Raw genomic sequence first — 20,899 nt, forward strand, 5'->3', positions numbered from 1 at the left:
CTATCATCCATTTCAGACATAAGAATCTCAGTCTATTAACTTTTTGGACCAAGATCCTAGTGTGATCCCGTTTTATCTATTTTATTTTGTAGGGAGCCTACCTCATTTTTTTTAAGACATTAGGAAATTATATGCCTTAAGAAAGAAGAAAACATTTGCCAAATGAAGGAAGGGAAATAATAAGAATTAAATTTGCAGGTGCACAGTTCTTGTCTGAACTGGCAAATATTGGGGCTATCATAGCCTCTGTCCCAAAAACATTCCCAGTTTTCCTTGGGGATTCCCTCTCCTGCATCTTGTTTTACTCAGTGCACGCTCTCTACAATTAGCAGAAATTATGGTTTTGCAAGACTCATGTCATGCTTACTAACAATTCTAAATCAAATTAACAGGGATATTTCCCTATTTTTTCAATCAAACCTCTCCAAACAAGTGCTGTAAATGTTTTTTTCTCCTTGCCTCACTAGATAAGTAATGATCAATAGAGAAAAGCAGAACAAACAGTAGAGAAAATGAATTGATGTTAGGATTTTGGGTTATTAAGTGTGTGAATGTGTGTGTGTGTGTGTATATACACATACACATACACATACACATACACATATACATATACATATACATATACAGAGAGAGTGCCTTTGCTAGAAAAAGAAGGCAAAGTCTTTTTCCTTTAAATACAAGATGTTCATTTTTCCACAATCCATTTTGTCCCCAGAAGTTTGCTGGACTTAATATCAAAGCAACCACCATATTGTGCAATGCTGCCATAATAAGGAATGTGAGCCAAGATCAATTCCTTGTTGCCTTTAGCAACTATTTCTACAAGTCACTGACAATCATCAAAAGGTGTGGCACATGGGCTCAGGTAAAAACAAAAGCCAAGGTTCAACTGAAGTTGGATTCTAAAATCACACTGATTTCTTTCATTAAGATCTATGTTGCACTGCTACATATATTGACTAATGAATAAGTCTAGCTGAAAATAATGTCACATGCTTCCAAGTAAAGATATTTTTAAAAAATGTGGCACATTATGGGCAATTTTTCCTAGACCAGAACCAATCTAACAAAAGCATCACAATTTTATTTATGGATGTAATTTGTTTAAATCTCCTTTCTTCAAGCTGTGGTAGCCATTAGCTTCACAAATGCCTTCCTGGGTGTCCAGTTCTGCTACTCTACATATACATCAATCAAATGTTCCCAAATGATTTGGCTTTCTAATGTATGGTCCTGAAGAAATACATATATACGACTTTGGTACAGAGTAATTTATTATGAATTATTGCATACATCTCCACTGCATACATAACATTGGAATAAAAACCCTGGTGATATTGTGACTACAGAATAAGCATAAATTATGACACAAATCTGACTGTTTCTTCAAATATTAAAGCAACTGTTACTTCAAAGGGCTCTGTACTGTAAAACCTGTCTAGTCCAAATACCTCTTTTTTTGCATCAAGAGCAATCAGATGCTATAGAAATAACACAGAAGAGGCTGGGAGGGTTGTTGTTTTTTAAGTCCATCTGTCAAAATGTGAAAATCTTGTTTTGTGAGGCAATGTTAATAAAGTAGTTCAGGACTGGCTGCAAACTGATGTAGTATTCTGGCCCTCATTCAGTGTGTTGGCTCTGCCTGACACAGCTGCCTGTTCTTTCTTAAAGAACCACTGATTACGTGTGGTCAAGTGTGACTAGCATTGATTTGGATCCTTTAGCTTGTAGCTCAGACCAGCTGTACACTATTGGAATCTCAAAAAATTCTGAAAGTGCCATTCCATGGACCTTCTTTTCTATTCATTTCGAGCATCTATGATTCATCAGATAACGGTGCTTTCTTAGGAGAATAAAACCAGACCCACCCTTTTCCTCCTAAATACTCATTCTAAAATCATTATATTAATGATTGTCAACATGTCAGGATTAGTTTGCTTATTTTTACTTTCAAAATAGGAAAACTCTTGTTCTTTTTAAGCCATATTTTGCATTCTAATTGTTATGTGCTAGTGCTTTAATCAGATCTTTTTATTTTGCTGGCAAATTATTCTGATTTTGCCCGTGTTATACTCCACAATAGAAATATATTCTGTCATGTAAAGAACATTACAGGATATACCTCTTTGCATATTTACTTAGGAGTAAGCCCCAATGAATTCAAAGTTACTTCTAGATGAATAGAGTACAGTCCTATGAACAATCTGATGTATGGGTCATTCAACTCAGTGGGACTTATTCATAAAGAGAGATACATTGCATTACACTATTACTGCAACGGACTTGCAGCTGTTGTGTAAAGTCTCACCAATAGTGAGAACTGTAGGAGGGGTAGTACAGTAATGGGTTTTTCTTTTTGCTGTATATCTGAAATGCAATCAGGATTTCCAGAAGGGAAATAATCAGACTAATCCCTATTCCCATTCTTTCAAAGGTCAAGGTGCAAACTTATTTCACAGCCTTAAACAAATTTCAATCTTTGCTGGTCTGCCTTAAGTGGTATTATTTTATTGTTAATTTCATTTTGTATGCATATGTGTTTTGTAAAGAAACATTTTGTAAATATTTTATTTACAGTATACCTCTACATATGTAATGTTGTAATGTTCCTATTCTTTGGCAATGTATGTTCTCTATGGATAAAAAAATTACATTTTAGGCTACTACCTTCCTTATAAATGCAATATATAAAAGACTTAGCACTGGATTGTTTTAGAATATATAATTAATTGTTCTGATAAAATCGATTAAGCCATATATAATACATTTAGTGAGTAGTTTTTATTTTGGCCTAAATCAATGATCCTAAACTTGTGATCTAGGACCCATTAGTGGTCTGCAAGAATATAGCAGGTGTCCATGACACTGACAGAACATAAATAAAAATGCCCGAAATCTCATAATCACCCAATATTGCACTATTTTGTATTCTCAAGATTTGAAGGCTTTGACCCTTTTTTAATAAAAAAAAGTTTATTTAATGGAGTCCTATAGACCCCAGCAGTGCATTACATGAGTCAAAGGTAGAATTAAGTGCTGTGGTATTTATCCATCATGTACGTAGTGATCATTAAAAGCTTTAAATCAGACATGTCAAACACAAGGCCCGGGGGCCGGATCCGGCCCGCGAAGTGGTTTCATGTGGCCCGCGAAGCCATCCTGGAAACAGTGAGGGAACGGCCCCCACTGCCTTGGCCCTGGCCCAGAGACCCTCTTTCTGCCAGAGACCCTCAGATCTGTCCCCCCATAGGCACCCTTGATGCGAACGATGTAGAGCTGGCCACGCCCACCCAGTAGGCCATACGCACTCTAGCCACGCCCACCCAGTAGGCCACGCCCACCCTGGCCATACCCACCTGGCCCCTTGAGGGCAACCGCAATGCTGATGTGGCCCTCAATGAAATTGAGTTTGACACCCCTGCTTTAAATGATGGAGTGGTCTACATAGAGCAACACATTTGGAATCACTAGCACATCACACCATAGATTGCTTTCCTGCCTATAGTTCCTTAGAAGTAAAGTCTATTCAGTGTAACAGAAATTATTTCCAAGTAAACATGTATAAAATTAGACTAGCAACATACTGACTACATAAGTATTTTAATGGTATTGTTTTAATTTCCAGCATGTTAAGTTTAATATTCCATGATTTATTGTTTGCTGCCAAAAGAAGACAGCTGCATTGCTGTCCCAAACTTTGTCTCAGAATTACAGAACCTCCTATAGAACCTCCTGCAAAAAACACAAAATTATGTACAAAAAAGCAGTTCTTCCACAAGAGTTTGTTAACAATTTTAAGAGATGCAAACTCCCACGTTTAAAATACAAATGTTTTGACATTTCCAACTCCTCTCTTGAAGTTTCTTTTGATTTCTACAATTTCATGGTCTACAGCAGAGGTCCCAAACCTTTTGGGCACCAGGGACCAGTTACATGGTGAGAGGTTTTTCCGCAGACCAGTGGGTGCATGGTTTTGTGTGCTGCCTGCATCCCGCGGATGGGGCTTTGCTTGTTTGTGCAGCCTGGTTGCTGGCAGGCCGCGGCCCGGTACTGGTCCACAGACCAGGGGTTGGAGACCCCCAGTCTACAGTAAAAATAAACTTTTCAATGTAAGAGTTGGGAAGTTATAGCTCTACTATATTTGGGCAAACAAAATATGTAATAATTGACCTTCACAAGAAGTTGAGACAACCTGCTTTCATTGAAAAAAAGAGGAAGCTGATTGCTTTTAAAAATCCCCATGTGTGAGGCCAGAGACGTTTTTTGTTTAAAAGAAGGTGCAGTGGTTCCTGCTGAACCATTATGACTCTATTATAACCTGTTTCTTGATGCAGACTGAGCTTGCATCGTAGTGTTCCTTTATATGCACATATAAAAGTCTCTTATGAAAAAAAACCTACCATGCACAGACTCTGTATTTGTAGGCCCTGTAGATCCTTGGTTTACACCAAAGGATTGCAGGAGAAGAAGCAAAATAAGAGATGCCAACAGCAGTGCTGGCGGAAGGAAAATTGGCCACACAAAAGTAAAACCCTTTATTAGGATTTGCTTGTAGCAATAAGGGTGAAGTGATCTTCTCCACATTTCATATTTGGCAACAGTTGGCTAGCATCCCTGGTTCAGGTGATCAAGTCCCTCCTGAGGACAAGAGGAGCCAGGGAAGCCTTGCCTGGTTGCTATGAAAGGATTCTCAGCTAATGAGGCAATTGTTCGACTTCATTTACAGTTAAATGCCGGCTTTCAACGGACCAAGATAAGACTGAGCTGGGAGGTTTTTGAGTCAGTCCATCCTGAGGAGGTGAACTGGATCTTTGTGGCTGTGAGCTCGGCCACCTGTGTTTTGGACTTGTGCTCGTGCATTCAGAAAGAGAGCAAGAGTGAGAGAGAGAGCATGGCATCAAAGCCACTGTCCTAGATGAAACTTATAGCATCCAGAGGTACATCAATAAGATGGCTGATGTACAGAATGCCTATATCAAGGCTTACATCAATGCCAAGTAAAGCTGCTGAATGTCTGAGGCAGCAGCAGATACGGAAGATCAAGCAGAGGAAGTGCCATAGCAAGAGAATGCCAACTTTTCTAAATTTGGTTCTCTTCCTATTTTGCTATTTATCAATACCAGTTTGGAATTATAACAGCTTCAAGCCTCAGTTGGTTGTGGCTGTCCATATTGGCCCTGTTATTTTCAATGTAATAATTGTTATTTCTGCTTCAGTTTAACCCAGTCTCCTTTTACTGTAAATAAATTGACATTTGGAGGTTATCACGTTAAGATAGTCGGGGATCTAAAATCACCAGCTAGAAAATACCAAAGCTGATGCAGCATACACGACTCGTGCTTGATTTTCATCCTCACAGAGCATGAGATAAACATTATCCAGAACCGAGCAGACAGATCAAAGGAGAAACTGAACTGAGTTCAGTCAAACATCTCCCTAATGCCCCCGTGATGCCCATCCTCCAAACGCTACCGATTTCTGTCCTTGGAGTGTCCGGGTAAAACTATGATTTGTGAAGCTAAATCTGTAGCAATTCTTTATTTTCTCCTTCTGTTTTTCTAAGCCAGGGGTAGGCAACGTCGGCTCTTTTATGACTCGTGGACTTCAACTCCCAGAATTCCTGAGTCAGCATAGCTGACTCAGGAATTCTGGGAGTTGAAGTCCACGAGTCATAAAAGAGCCGACGTTGCCTACCCCTGTTCTAAACGCTATTCAGCAATACGCACGCCCATTCCCATCATCGGCTCCTCCACGCCGGCAGAGGGCTCCAACGCAAACCTTCTGCCCGGGTTCGACGTCAGGTGCCACTTCCGCGTTACCAAGTGACTGCTTGATGTCGTCATCGTTGGGCGACAAGGCCCGCGGCGCATGCGCCGCCCTTTCGCGCGCGCCCGCGTGGTACGAGTAAAGCTAAAATCGCCATGGAGTCGCTGGCAACCGATCTGTACGGAGTTCAGGCTCTGCGCTTCGGGGAGTTCGTCCTGAAGAGCGGCCTGGTCTCCCCGGTCTATATTGACCTCCGCGTCATCGTGTCGTATCCGGCGCTGCTAAATAAGGTACCCGCGAAGCTTGAGCGGCAGGAGCAGTAAGGCGGTTATTGGGAGGGGGCGTGGCTAATATAGATAAAAGAGAAGGAGGCGTGGCCTATGGAATCCAGCCAGCCAATAGCGGCCGCGGGGATTTTTGAGCGTTGCCGAAGCTGCTGTTCTCGAGTCAGCAAAAAGCTCGTCGTTTTTGCTGCCTTGATTCCTTTGCTAGTCGGAAGAGCGGTTCACGTGTATACCGCAGAGGTCAGGAGGTTGTGTGTCCCGGCTTTCCAGCAGCAAATGGTGCTTCAAAGTGACTGACCAAAAAGCCTTGGAAGATCCCATTGAAAAATGATGAAACTCAGCTTACCAGCACGGGGCTGCAAAATTCTAGATCAGGGGTTTTCAAACTTGGCCCTTTTAGGACTTGTGGACTTCAACTCCCAGAATTCCTTAGCCAGCGTGCCTGGCTGAGGAATTCTGGGAGTTGAAGTCCACAAGTCCTAAAAGGGCCAATTTTGAAGACCCCTGTTCTAGATGATCATCGGGTGAGCAAAGAGAGGTGGAAATCTTTAGCTGCTTGCTGTTGTCGGATATCGTCGGGTTGTTTGCATTCCCAAATAATAGTAGCCGCAGTTAAATGTAATTTAAGGTAAAGCTAACGAAGGAGGACAGAGTGGACATATCTATATTGTTTGCTGGGCAGTGATACAGAAGTGGATAAGGTTTTTAGATCGTTCAGGTTTCGGTAGGCTGATCTGCTCTAAGAAGTCTCTAATTTTGTTCCTTGCTGTGTAAGAATTACTCATAGCCAAGAGTATGAAGAAATTCCTCTCCAGGCATCAATCACAAAGGTGAATATTTAATGCAGGAGTTTTTCAGCAAATTTTATATTTGAAGAGAGAGCCTGGACAGACCCTGGGGAGTAGGTATAATGTGTGTCTGGTTTTCCGTGCTATTTAGTCATTTTGAGCAATAGCAATACTGGTATGTACCAAGTAAAAGTTCCAATCCATCTTCACAGGGTAATGGACTGAAGCAGCACAAACATGTTACTAAAATACGCATCACTCTGAACAGACTATCCTAGTCCAGGAAAAATCTCATTTTATGTATCAGTTAAATGAACAATACAGCCACCTTGACCTTGAGGTTAGGAGAAGTTCTGAGCTATATCGCTGATTTTTTTCAAGAGCAGACATCTCACCATTTCCTAGACACGGTGGTGACATGCTGATGACCTGTAGGTGAGAGTAGTGTACGAACTCACTTTACTGCTAGAAGTCAAAATGCTTGGTTTTTCTTGGTTGATTGGTTTGATTTGTTCTTGACATAATCTGTAGAAAATGCTTTGAAGTTAAGCGTAGATACTGTTAGGAAGTTGTTTGCTTTGGAGATGATGGTCAAACGTCAGGAAGCTTCACTTCAGAAATTAAAATCTGAAGAGGAAGTGGGAATACAGGGTGGCTGAAAAGATCATTGGCAGTTCCCTCCCTCCCATCCAGGACATAGCACAGAAGCCTTGCTTGAGCAGGGTCCATAAGATTGTCTGAGAGACTACACACCCTCTGTTTTCACGACCTGTTTTCCTTGTTACCTTCTGGGAGGAGGCTCCGTGGTATCCGTAGCAGAACATCCAGATTCAGCCATTGTTTCATTCCATACAGCATTAACCCTTTGTACTCTCAAGCTTCCTCCTTCCGTTATGTAGTCAAGATGGACAGTATTTAACATCTGTTATGTATATGTAGGGGTGTGGGTCTATACATATGTTGCATATAGTATGTGTATGTTGTATATAGTATGTTCAGGTGTGTGTCATGTATGTGTTCACTTTGAGAGCGGGCAACTAAATTTCATTTTTGATGTGTGTCGCGCTCACAGTAAAAAATGACAATATAGGTTATCTTATCTAAAGACTAGAGACAAGGGAAAGTTATGTAAGGGAGGTGAATCATTTTTGCCCGTATAAATAAAAGACATATTTCAGATGATTATTTATTGAATATTTGATAAAGGAGTGATTCCTTCTTTGGTCTCCATTCTGCTTAAAATGATGTTAAAGAAACAACTGTAAAATGCAGTCTTAATTATCCAGTTGTTCAAGTTCATGGATAAGCGATCGTTCTTTCAACTGCTCTATCTAGAAGCAGAGACCAGACTTGCCCAGGAGGATTTGGGAAACTCCTCCTTAAACTTTCACTTTTTGGTAGATATATTGTGTGCTAATAAAATTCATTTTAAAACCATTCTCTCAGGTAGCAGATCTCCTTTTCTGTTCAGCGAAGGATGCCGCACTCAAGTATGATTCCGTGTGTGGCGTTCCATACACAGCTTTGCCCTTGGCTACAATAATCTGCTCGGCGAATAAGATTCCAATGCTTATACGGAGAAAAGAAGCCAAAGACCATGGTAAAAAGAATAAAATTTAATTTAAATTTTATACATTGATAGTATAAGTAGTAAATACTCAAGACAGTAAAGACATGACTGACAGTGAACTGTTATTGGTTTGGATGTAAATTATGCATCTACAATTAATAAATGTGCATGCAGATGTTTTACACTGAAATGATTTTTTTGAATGATTGATCTGTTGTTCGTGCATATTAATGACAAAAATTATTTTGTTTTGAACCAGAAAGGTTTTTACAGTAATGTTTGATCCTTTCTATTCCTCTTAAAGGAACCAAACGCCTTGTGGAGGGCACAATTAATTCAGGAGACACTTGCCTGATTATCGAGGATGTAGTAACCAGCGGTTCAAGTGTCTTGGAGACGGCAGAGGTCCTTTGGAAAGAGGGACTGAAGGTTACCGATGCCATTGTGCTGTTGGACAGAGAACAAGGAGGGAAAGCCATGTTGGAAAAACATGGAATTAGGCTGCACTCCATGTGCAGCCTGTCTCAAATTCTTCAAATCCTTCAACAGCAGAAAAAAATTACTTCTGAAACAGTGGTAAGAGTGGAAAAATTCATTAAAGACAATATTTTTAAGCCCTCGGAACAAAATGGTACCGCTCTTATGAAAAGGGTATGCAAAGAAATGAGTTACGCTGCTCGGGCTGAGCTGCCAGGCACTCATCCTCTGGCCGCTCGACTTCTCAAGCTTATGGAGAAAAAACAGTCTAACTTGTGCCTTTCTGCTGATGTGAACAGTTCCAAAGAATTGCTCCAGCTGGCTGACAGTCTGGGACCAACCATCTGCATTTTAAAAACTCACATTGATATTCTGGATGATTTTACCCAGGAAGTAGTTAAAGAACTGAGTGTACTTGCTGCTCGGCATGAATTCTTGATTTTTGAAGACCGAAAATTTGCAGACATTGGAAATACAGTGAAGCATCAGTACCAAGGTAAAATTGGCTTCCCAGGATAAGCGGCAACCTCTGCAGGGCTATTTCAATTGTTGGGAGATTTTTAATTTCAAACATTGCTATGTATTTGACTGAGCGCTTACTTGCTTTTTATTTTTAAACCTACTGAACCTGTTTTAAAATAAATTTTATTCTGAATATTATCAAAACTCATGTTGAAGCTACCATGTACATTATTATTTTTTTATTTTACTACTCCATGCCCATCTCGTGGAAAGTGACTTTGTCACAAAGGAGTTGTAGAGAGCCTTCCTAACTTAGTGGGCTCTAATTTTATTAAGACATGTTCCCAAAACTCTTGGCTGACTTAGATTTCAACGTGTATTGAACCTAGTTTGCACTTCTGAAATTTCTCAATTCATTCAAGAATTAAAACATATTTTTCTACTGAGCCTTTCCCCACCGGCGCTAACCCTAGCACAAACGCACCCCATTAATTCTTGTTTTGTATCAGATCTTCATAGCATTGCCTTCTGGTCTACAGTCCATAATAGAGTTAGAGTTCAGTGGTTCAGCTGCTTTATTTTTAAAGCGGGCTTCCTCTCTTGTCACAAACGCAAAAGTTTCTCCCATTCTTGGCTGACCATTCTGCTCTTGATACGTTTAGCTGACTCCTAGGTGCTGGCATCTATTGGCTACTTTAGGCTGAAGAGGGATCTGTCTCCACCAGCCGAAGGGACTATCCTCCAGGGCTATTTCGATTCGGGTAGCCAGAGAGAAAGGCTCTTCCAAACTAGGTGTCATGCTTATGTGTAGAGTAGACACTTAGGCTCTGTCTGAGTCCCCGAGATGACCCCTAGCTTGAACACAGCCGCTGTTCCCTTATGGAAGAGAGTGGAATAGCATGAGGAAGCAGAAGAGAGCCACTCCCCCTTTGTAGCTGACTATTGTAGTTTGGACCGTTTTGGAACATGGATTTGTGATCTCAATCCTTGGCAACGTTTCCGTAAAAATAAAAAGGTGAAGAGGGGTATTGGTCGATTGGCACAGCTTTTTTCAGCCACACCTATTTGCGTAGTTGTTAACTTGTCTACTCTTCCTTTCAGGCGGTGTTTTCAAAATAGCGTCGTGGTCAGATATGGTTAATGCCCACGCAGTTCCTGGCCCAGGAGTTATTAAGGGGCTGAAAGAAGTAGGGCACCCTTTACAACGTGGGTGTCTCTTGATTGGTGAGATGAGCTCCAGTGAGTCCCTGGCCACCGGTGACTATACGAAAGCTGTCGTAAGTTGGAACTTCCATCTGAATAGACTTGAAAAACAAAAGCTTCTCAAGTACCTAAAAGCAGCAATCTTCCCCCCTCCCCCCCCCACGGTTCTCCGGCATTGAAAAAAGCTGCTTAGATGGGAAATGTAGCTTCACTTCAGCACATTAGAGAAATTCTTGCCAGAGAAGGACAGGGAAAACCAGAATAATTTTAGGAAGCTTGGGAGTTTGTAAGCAGGAATGGAAGGGGATTGTGAAAGGATTCTGAGGCAAAGGAGGTTATGAGCTAGGGCAGTTTTGTGAGTGAGACATTCTTTCTTCTGCAAGGTAAATACAAGTGGTCCTCAGCTTACAGCCATTTGTTTAGTGACCATTCAGAGTTAACAATGGCACTGGAAAAAGATGACCTATGACCACTTTTCACACTTACGACTGTTCCAGCATCCCCAGGGCCACCTGATCAAAATTCAGACACTTGGCAACGGATTCTTTGCAGTGTCCCAGGGTCACGTGATCACCTTTTGCGACCTTCTGACAAGCAAAGTCAATGGAGAAGCCATGTTCACTTAACAGCCACATTACTAACTTAACAACTGCAGTGATTCACTTAAGAACTGTGGCAAGAAAGGTCGTAAAATGGGCAAAACTCACTTAACAGCTAGGTTTCAAGTTAAGGACTACCTGTAATTTTTGCAAATAGAGGGATGTGCCTCTGTTGATTCAGGTCAGTATGGTCAATAATAATATTGCTGCAACTTTTTAAGATTGTGTGTTTTGGCTTTCATAATCGCACCACTATTTAGTATTTATTCTTTCATTTTACAGTATATAAGAGCAAATTTACCTGGTTATGTGACAGGCCTTGTCTCTGCATGTTCTTTAGGTCAGAATGGCTGAAGATCACTCAGATTTTGTTCTGGGATTTATTTCTGGATCCAGAATTACTGAAAAACCTGAATTTCTTCATTTAACTCCAGGTGTCCAGATGCAAGCTGGAGGTGAGCATTGTAATCGCAGTTAGAATAAATACGGTTGGTGTTTTTAACAGGGCAAAGTATTTTAAAATATGTAACCTTGCCTGGAGTAATTAGCTTGGTTACAAATGTGAGCAAGTTTAGTATTTTCAGTAGAATTTAATTGGGAAACCCATACTGTAACATGGGTTTCACAAGGAGCACATCTCTGTGATATAAATGTTCCTTTTTTGATTAAAAGAAAATATTAAAAGCTTTTATGCTAGGGATATTTCTCCTTTTGCTGGACTTTTTTCTTTAAAGTTGATGGTAAGAACAGTCTGAAAATGACCCCATTGCCATGGAAGGTAATAAACAGCCCCTTACCAGATGTGTTCATGCAGAGATTGGGCATCGGTCTATTGGCTCTGCTTTTTCAAGAAGTAAGTGGCATGCACTGGAGCAGCGAGGATATTTTTAGATGGTTATGCTCTGTTGCCCCTCTTCTGCTTTAAAAGGGTACTTATGGAGTGATATTTTATTTTGCCTGTTAATTTCAAAAGGTGATCAGAAAGCTGTGAAACTGTTCCATTTGTCAGCTTGTATTTTGAAAAGTAAAATTTCCAAAGGTTTTATTGGAGGACAGATTAATATGTTCACCACCTTGAGTTATTTATAAAAATAAAGGCTGGATTAAAGCATCTAAAAAAATCTTGTAACTTCAGAATATCAGCATAATCCAGAACTGAATATATTATAAATGTGTGTACCTCTAGAGTTGTGTAAGGATGTTTGATATTTGTAGCTATTTTTTCATTCATTTTCTAATTGTTGGCTTGAAATTTTATTTTTCCCCTGGTGATGGACTTCGACAGCCTCTGCTGAAACATTTACCACAGCTTGTAAAAAATAATTTTGTTATTAGCACCACTGTAAGAAATAGAGGTTATTATTTTTTGACATCTTTATGTTAAACCTATATTGGCATTTTATTACCTTATGCAATAAGGAGAGAAGAGATTCTTTGGAAGATTTTTTCCCCTTTCTGTATGGTTTTCCCTTGTACTTGAGCAGTATTGGGATGGATGCATTGATTGCTATAAAGATTTTCTTTTTCTGGCATTTTCTGTAATTGTTTTACATTTTACTAAAATGAAATAGCTGAAAACAGTACAAAATGTGTGTTGTTCCTTGCAGGTGATAGCCTTGGGCAGAAGTACCTAAATCCACAAGACGTTATCAGAAAACGAAATTCAGACATCATCATTGTAGGACGAGGCATCTTATCTGCATCAGACCGCCAGGCTGAAGCAGAGGCATATAGGAAACTAGCCTGGGAAAGTTACTTGCAGAGGATTGGTGTTTGTCCTCAAAGTTAGCTAAGTTGACTTCCACTAAACAAGTCACTCCAAGAAGCTAGCACAATTAAGAACATAAATGTGTTTTGTCCACCAAATATTTTTGTATGTTAAAATAAATTTGCCACTGAAGGATTTGGAAGCTGCTACACAAATAATAGCTATGGCACTTCTTGACACTGAAATCAAGCAATCAGATGTTGTATTAAGGTGATTCTGGAATTCTACTCTTGCATTTTTAGTAAAAAAAAAAAAATTAAAAAAAAACCATTCCCAGGCTTTTAAAACAACATCATCAGGTTTGAAAATATCAGTGATATAAAAATGGAGAGAAGTCAGTAAACGAGATATATCTTCATATGGCATATGCACTTATGATTATCGGTTCTTAATTGTTTTCTGTATTATAATAAGAGGAGTCTCCCTAGAGGGTGGGCATTTCAGTCACATCTGGAACAAGCTTGAAAGTCTTGTGTTGGTGAGAGAGCTGGCTGTTTTAGTATAATTAAGACACTTGTTAATATTTTAGCTAATGCTTTGCTAATGTAGAGGTAGCTTAAATACCTCAGGTTACATTCAGAAAATGTATTTCTCCTGTTGATAATTACCTGGAATATGAGATGTATGAATATCTTGTATAATATTAATTTTAAATGTGAACATATTAATACATCAGTGGTTTTAAACGGGAAGGTTAGAACAATATGTACGTTGTCTTACATAAAACAGTGTGTTTATGAATTTTAGGGGTCTTATGAAATATTTGCAGTATAAATGAAGTATTAGTGCAAATGTGGTGTTTTTTGTTCCGAAATGGTCTAGAATTCTCAAGAACCTGTCTTAACCAACTAGTGTTTTTTTTTCCTTATTCCGTTGTGTCATCCAATTCTACAAAAGTCCTTACATGTTTCAAATGAGCAGAAAATTGATTTTCATGCATAAAAGACCTATAATGTTATGGTTCTGATTTAAACGTTTTAAACTGATATAATTTGCAAAGTATGTGAGTACTTCTTTCATAAATGCATGGCACTTTCTATCCACTTTCTGTTTCTACCACCTTAGACTTCTATTTTAAATGTTACTGAGATTGTACATTATTGCAGATTTATTTATATGTGCTCAAGAGCAGGCGTTTATTCAAAATAACAGAGCAGAAAAACAAGATGGATGTGCCCAAGAAAGTGCATGGTATTAAAGAATAAAATAAAACTAGAACTTTATTGACTTTAGTTCAGTAAAGTCAACTGTTGTTGTGTTTTTACTGCAACCAGCAAATATTAGCCTTTCCTCCTTGTATCTTAAGTTTAGTGTGCATGTCTTCTCCCCAAGAATTGCTGGAAGATAGATGTTAAATAAAATTCATGACTGTCTCTAAATATTGTGATATGCTGGCTATCAAAAATATCAGTTCCTGGATGCTGGAGAGTAACAACCTCGGGTACAGGGATTTTATTATATCTGTTACTTAAGAGGGCCGAGAATTAAGACATGCTTGTTTGAAAAAATATTTCCCCAAACTGTAGGAAGTTAATTCACAGGTTTTCAGAAATTCCTGCTAATACACACTGCAGGGGCCCATATTAAGAAGCCAGTTTTAGTTCAAAATTCTGTTTTCTGCAGCCTTTGATAAATAATCCTTTTGCCTGATCAAAACCAACAGAAAGAAGGCAATTTTGGGGTAATCAAGTAAATGACTTTTAGCCAATACAACTTTGCTTTCAAACTCAGTATTGAATCCTAGGCCTCTCTCCCTCAAGTCCAACAGTTATATCGAAGATGCTTTTAGAAAGAGAGAGAGTGGCCCAAGAGAATTAGTTGATGTGATCTCTGAGGGATTTTTTTTTACCTGTGCTACATATCAAATCTGGGTCAGGATTTTGGCCTCAAAAAGTAAGAGCTGTGGTTACAAACTCCTTCCTTTGGTTCAAAAGAATTTCAAGGATTTAGACACCGTTTCCTTGAAGTATTCACAGTGAGTTTGCCAGAATGGCAGCATAAAATGTCATCCCAGAGCAGGGGTGTCAAACTCAATTTAATTGAGGGCCACATCAGCATTGCAGTTGCCTTCAGGTGGGTATGGCCAGGGTGGGCGTGGCTAAAGTGTATATGGCCTACTGGGTGGGCATGGCCAGCTCTACATCGTTCGCATCAAGGGTGCCTGTGGGGGCCTGAGCAGGAGTGGGACAGATCTGAGGGTCTCTGGCAGAAGGAGGGTCTCTGGGCCAGGGTCAAGGCAGTAGGAGCCATTCTCTCACTGTTTCCAGGATGGCTTCGCGGGCCACATGAAACCACTTCGAGGGCCGGATCCGGCCCCCGGGCCTTGTGTTTGACATGTCTGTTCCAGAGTATAGGTTATCCTCCACTTATGATCAGTACTGAGTCCAAAATTTCCATTGCTGAGCAAAACAGTTCTTGAGTTTTGCCCCATTTTATGACCCTTCTTGCCACAGTTTTTAATTGAATCACTGTAGTTGTTAATAACTTGGTTAAGTGAATTTTGCTACATTTTGTTTGTCAGAAGATCATAAAAGAGGATCATATGATCCCAGGATATAGCAACCATTATAAATATGAGCCAGTTGCCTAGTGTCTGAATTTTGATCACATTGCCATGGGGATGCTGTAACAGTTGTGTGAAAACTGGTCATGGGTCTCTTCAGTGCCATAATTTCAAATGGTCACTCAACGAATGGTTTAAGCTTAGGACTTCCTGTATTTAAAGAAAGAGACTTGTATGATATTTCCATCCACAATCCTGTTGGGCTGTTTTGGCTTCTGGGAAAATGCCATTCTCTTGCATTTCTTGCATAGTTTATGATCAACGTATATTGCTCGCAGAAGTGCATGATAGCTTTCAGCACTCTTCTGAGTCAAAGAATAAAGCAAAGTCACTACTTCATCTTGAAATGTTTCAATGGGACATGATTTATTGAGATTTTTTTTGGATGCCACCACTTACCTACATCCCACCAAATTCTGCTTCAGACCTCATTAAAAAAAATAAAAGATGTTCCTATGGTCATCTTAATGGAGGATCAGTTTGGGTAGAAATGTGAATGTTCTCCCAGTCTGTTCTCTGCACTTCTCGGCAACTTTCTGAACCATCACAGTGGTAGCCTTTGAAACTGCTTCCTGACATTTAGACTAAAAGAAACAGTACTGGGTAGCTTTTTTTAGAATACAGAATAACAGAACTTGAAAGGGAGCTTGGAGGTCTTCTAGTTCAACCTCCCTACTCAAGCTGTGGGTCCTATTTTTTTCTTGTAGGAATTAATTCAAAAGCTTGTGCCAGTTTGGCCTTGAAGCCTTTGTTTTATAGTGTTCCTAATGGTTCCATCTAGTCTCTGCTGCTATTTAATGCAAGAGTTCTAGAGTTTCGGTGCCTTTAGAATGCTAGTGTCATTCTATTTCTCTTTTCCTTCAAAATCAAAAGAGGTTCTTCCACTTCTCAATGTGTATCTTGACGTTTGTAATGGATTGGATGGGAGTGATCTAAATCCAGACATACTGCTGGACAGATGATAGAAAGATTAATGAATAAGGAATAAGAGTTAATGTACACAGAAATGTCTTTATACTTGACCTAATAGCTCAAATTTGCAAGCTGGCTTTTGTTCAGAACCTAATGCAAAAATCAGGCAACTAATCATCAAGCATGTGTTTGCAGAGTTAAGCTTTGTCAGCATACTCTGTCTGTTTCCAGAATTATCCAAATAGATTATTGTGATATCTCACCTGGGCTGTGATAGCTGATGCTGCCTTTGTAAATGTTTGGACATCTCTTGGTTTAGATCACTGCTGTCAGTTTATTGACTGGAGTCTTAAGAGTATGCTAGTTTGCTCTATGGATATTGCAAGATCTGCAATTAATGGATGATACACAATAATGAAATCAATCAGAAATAAACTGGTGAAAATGTTGATAATAGTTAATGCACTGATTTTTCTGCATATTCCTTCTGTCATAAGAATGATTACAACTTAGTAGCAACTTTTGGAGAGAGCTGGAAAGCCACACCAAAAGCACTGAAGGCCACAACCAGACATGGCATCACATGGTTGTGTCCCCTTAAGCTACTGTGTATTAAATTAAACATGCTACTTATGGTCTTTGAAGTAGGTTACACATAGATAGATCTGTTTACTCCATTATGTTTTGTCTGGGTTTCAGATCTACTGAAAAGTCCTTTCTTAGTTCAACTACTTTTTGAATTTGGGAAAATTGGACTAGCTCCTTCCTCTACATCAGGGCTTTTCAACCAGTGGTACGTGTACCACCGGTGGTACACTGGCACCTGGCAGGTGGTACATGACTGTCCTAGAGAAGTGGTAGCAGGGGAGGGGAATGAGCTGAAGTGGCGGCAGCACCGTACAAGCCTGAGTGAGAGACGGCTGGAACTGCAGGGCTGTCAGGGTTCAGCAGAAGCGCCAGGATCAGCGCCGGGCTCCAGCTGATCCTGGCACTTATGCTGATCCCCGCAGAATCGCTGATCAGCTGGAGCCTGGCGCTGATCCTGGCGCTTACAACAGTCACTAAGCGAACTGTTGTAAGTTGTACCACTTTTAGGATATGGCAATATCCTAAAATATACGAGTACCAGCATTCACTTAGCAAGGTGTCAAAAACTTGATAACTTCATACTTTATCACTTTTTTCCTTTTTTTTCATCAAGTTTTTGACACCTTGTTAGGCGACTGGTGGTACTCAGATATTGCCATATCCTAAAAGTGGTACAGTGGGTGAAAAGGTTGAAAAGCCCTGCTCTACATCAATCTGCAAGCAGGAAAAAAAATGCAAATCTCCAGCAAATTAAACTAGCTTGACTGCTGGTTTAAGGGGGCAAATTTTCAACACTGAAAAGCATTACAGTACACATTTGGGTTTGAAAAAAATGCCTTGCAACTATGAAAACTTACATCAAATTAATGCAAGTTGAATAAAACTCCCCTCCTCTATGAACTTTGTTTTTCAAAAATGCAACTTCACAAAACTATTACTTTATCCTCAGCCCTGCTGAAGGCAAACAATTAATTCAAGATTTAGAAGTTAAGAATAATTTTGCTTGAATCTAAATGGGAAAGCAGACGTTGAAAAGCCAGGTCTGGTTACTTTCTAAAAATACTGATAGGCAGGACTACTGAATATAGGTTGCAAAGATCCGGATAATGACAAAATGGCAACAAAGAAAAATAAAGACACTTCATTCTTAGCTACCCTGTAAGGGTTATCCAGATTTTGCAGCCTGGATCCTAATGAGGATTGGCTCCAAGCTCCATCACCCTAATTTTTATTGCCGATTCCCATATTTATTTGATAAATTTCCTTCAGAAGCTCAAAATGGCATTCATACCGCTTGAAATGGATTTAGGATTGTAGTGAAAGGATTTCATTATACCTCAATAAATTCCAGTACAGATTCAGATTCCCATATTTATTTGATAAATTTCCTTCAGAAGTTCAGAATGGCATTCATACCGCTTGAAATGGATTTAGGATTGTAGTGGAAGGATTTCATTATACCTCAATAAATTCCAGTACAGATTCAGATTTGTCTTACCAAGTTGGGAAGAAAAATAAAGGACCCAAAACAATAAAATCAGAGGCAGTCTTCTCTATAATGCCATTTCATTTTAAAGTAAAACAGAACCTGGAAATTGCCATTATGATACTTCTGGGTCATGCTAATTCATAACTTCGAGCCATTTGTATTATTTTTGCTGGCCCTAATATGTAACAATAGTTTTAAGAAAGCCCAGCTGGGAAACTGCAAGAAATTCATTACGGCTAATTACAGTAACAAATTGCCATTTCTATTAATTGCAACTAAGCTTTAAAGAGCACACTAAATCTATGCATGTTTATTTGGAAGTGCACTAATATCAAAGGCTACTTTCAAGTAAGCACTTTTTTATGACAGTTTTAAATTTTTACTTTATTTTCAAGTCTGGGGCAACTACATTATTGTGTTCTGGCTCAACAAAGTACTCTAGGCCAGCGGCTCCTAATCTTTTGGGCACCAGGGACCGGAGAAAGGTTTTTCTGCGGATCAGAGGGGGCGTGATTTTGCTGCCTGCATCCCATGGCTGGGGCTTAGATTCTTTGCGCAGCCCGGTTTCTGGCAATGCCGCAACCCGGTGCCAGTCCTTGGTCCGGGGGTTGGGGACCTCTGCTCTAGGCAAATGAGCAGCTTATTTTTTTTGAGCAGTATATTATTTGATGGGGAGGCGGGGCTGCTCTTTTGCCCTCCTGACTGGTTAGAGTTATTTCATGGTAATAATTTAAATCCAGATGTTTCTTACAATCACTGAAATAATTGTCTGTGAAATTTGCAGATAGCATATCTGACCTTCCATAGTACAAGTGCTCAGGGGGAAATAAATGTCTAAATAATGCCGCTTGGGGGGTGTATGAAAGCCCTAATAAGCAGGCATATACATAGAATGAAGGCTACTGCTAAGCTTGTAAGCCGCCCTGAGTCTTCGGAGAAGGGCGGGATATAAATGGAATTAAAATAAAATAAAATAAATAAATAAATGACATCACATGTTTGTATATGCAATTGTTTTATTTATTAATTTTTTTAATAAAAATTACTCTAAAGACTGCGTAACATAGGGATCTTTTAAACAGTTTTTACCACCAAGATCTCCATTGCTAGATTCCCCCCCTCCGCTAGAAATTGTCAGCAACAAAACATCCCTCTGACATGGGGACTGCACACCTTTGCCCACTGAATATGGATGAAACTGTTAAATGGTATATTGTTCAGTCTGTAGGCGCTTCCAAAGAGTCCACATCAGAAGAGTCTCAAATTAGCGAGACCTGGTTCCAAGCACATCGGAATGGCTTTGAGTTACAAATCTGAAGAGCATGTTGGCTGCTGGCCATTTGTCCTTAGCATGCAACTAGAAGCTGTCTCCGGCTATTTGAGGCATTATTCAGGGTTTGTGCAGCGGCCAAGGGCTGCCTCTTCCCTTTGGCAAGTACTGAAGAAGGAAGCCGAGCAGTTATCAAACATTCAATTTTTTTCTTCTTCTTCCAGACCTGAGTAATCCCATCAGTCAATGGTACCATTATAGGTCCTGTTGAGCTTGTTGAATGTGAAGTCTAAACTATGTGAGGAAATGGGCTTGCGGTAAAGAGGATTTGTAGCCTTAAAAGGAAAGGAAAAGAAACGGATGAAACTGAATGCCTTCTCGATAAAATTAAATTATACACTCACACCAGTAAACATGATTTTTTTTTCTTTTTATGATCCTTTTACTCGGGGTGGAGTCAGGGCGACTGAATGGAGCTGAGCATTTACTGGCTGGATGCCCTTCTTGATGCCTGTGTGGAGTTCATAGCAGATATTTTCTCTTTGTACCCTGATAAACATCTGCCACTGCCTAGGATTGAACTCTCAACCTTCCAAGTGGGAAGTGAGCATCTTCACCTTTAGGCTACCGCACCACTCACACTAATAAACATGATTAAAGATAGGTTATTCTGTTAGCCTTTCACACTGGTCTCCTGTAATGTTTAAGAGCCTTGCTTTATTGATCAATAGCTTAATCATTCTGAAAAATCCTGTCCTTTAATGCCATTAAATTTGCACAAAGTAGCCAGACTACAAAATGGTTCATGTATAGCCTCTCACTGTCCTATTTGATTTTGTCTACTTTGCACTGGAAGAAATTTCTAATTTTATTGCTACATAAGAGGTTAATTGGAGAACTGCAATATTTGAGAGATTATGGAAGGATCTTGCTTTCTGTCTTATATGGACACATATAAACAACCTCATGAATCAGTGAAAGAGCATTGTGAATGTACAATGAAATACATTATGGTTAAATATCCAGTAAGAAAGAAATTGAGTTTACCTTATAATGCTCAACTTAGTTCCACATAAAAACAAGTTATTAAAAAAATGGAATAATATACCGGTAGTTTCCCATTCAAAGTAGGGAATGAAAACATGTTATCTATTTAGGTC

General features: G+C 39.6%; 2 protein-coding genes across 2 annotated transcripts in view; one reads left to right on the plus strand and one right to left on the minus strand.

The window, feature by feature from the left end:
* The first annotated feature begins 5,728 nt into the window (after positions 1–5,728).
* On the plus strand, positions 5,729–14,288 carry UMPS (uridine monophosphate synthetase). The gene is made up of 6 exons (XM_081327372.1): positions 5,729–6,056; positions 8,285–8,438; positions 8,713–9,381; positions 10,449–10,624; positions 11,490–11,604; positions 12,757–14,288. Exons 1-6 carry the CDS (start codon positions 5,922–5,924, stop codon positions 12,936–12,938), a joined length of 1,431 nt encoding a protein of 476 aa, XP_081183498.1. The 5' UTR covers positions 5,729–5,921; the 3' UTR covers positions 12,939–14,288.
* A 5,200-nt stretch (positions 14,289–19,488) lies between these two features.
* ITGB5 (integrin subunit beta 5) overlaps positions 19,489–20,899 on the minus strand; it is an 84,066-nt gene continuing 82,655 nt past the window's right edge. Inside the window, exon 15 of the mRNA XM_081314246.1 lies at positions 19,489–20,074. Within this exon, the coding sequence (XP_081170372.1) occupies positions 19,979–20,074 (96 nt within the window). The 3' untranslated portion in view covers positions 19,489–19,978. The remainder of the gene's footprint in view (positions 20,075–20,899) is intronic.

Source organism: Vipera berus (assembly GCF_964194415.1).
Source record: "Vipera berus genome assembly, chromosome: 1".
NCBI lineage: Eukaryota > Metazoa > Chordata > Lepidosauria > Squamata > Viperidae > Vipera > Vipera berus.

Excerpts from the sequence above, each read along its gene's own strand:
- UMPS (XM_081327372.1), top strand. The coding sequence starts at position 5,922 with ATGGAGTCGCTGGCAACCGATCTGTACGGAGTTCAGGCTCTGCGCTTC. Across the intron at positions 9,382-10,448 it reads AGTGAAGCATCAGTACCAAG|GCGGTGTTTTCAAAATAGCG; the intron begins GTAAAATTGGCT and ends TCTTCCTTTCAG. Across the intron at positions 11,605-12,756 it reads TGTCCAGATGCAAGCTGGAG|GTGATAGCCTTGGGCAGAAG; the intron begins GTGAGCATTGTA and ends TGTTCCTTGCAG.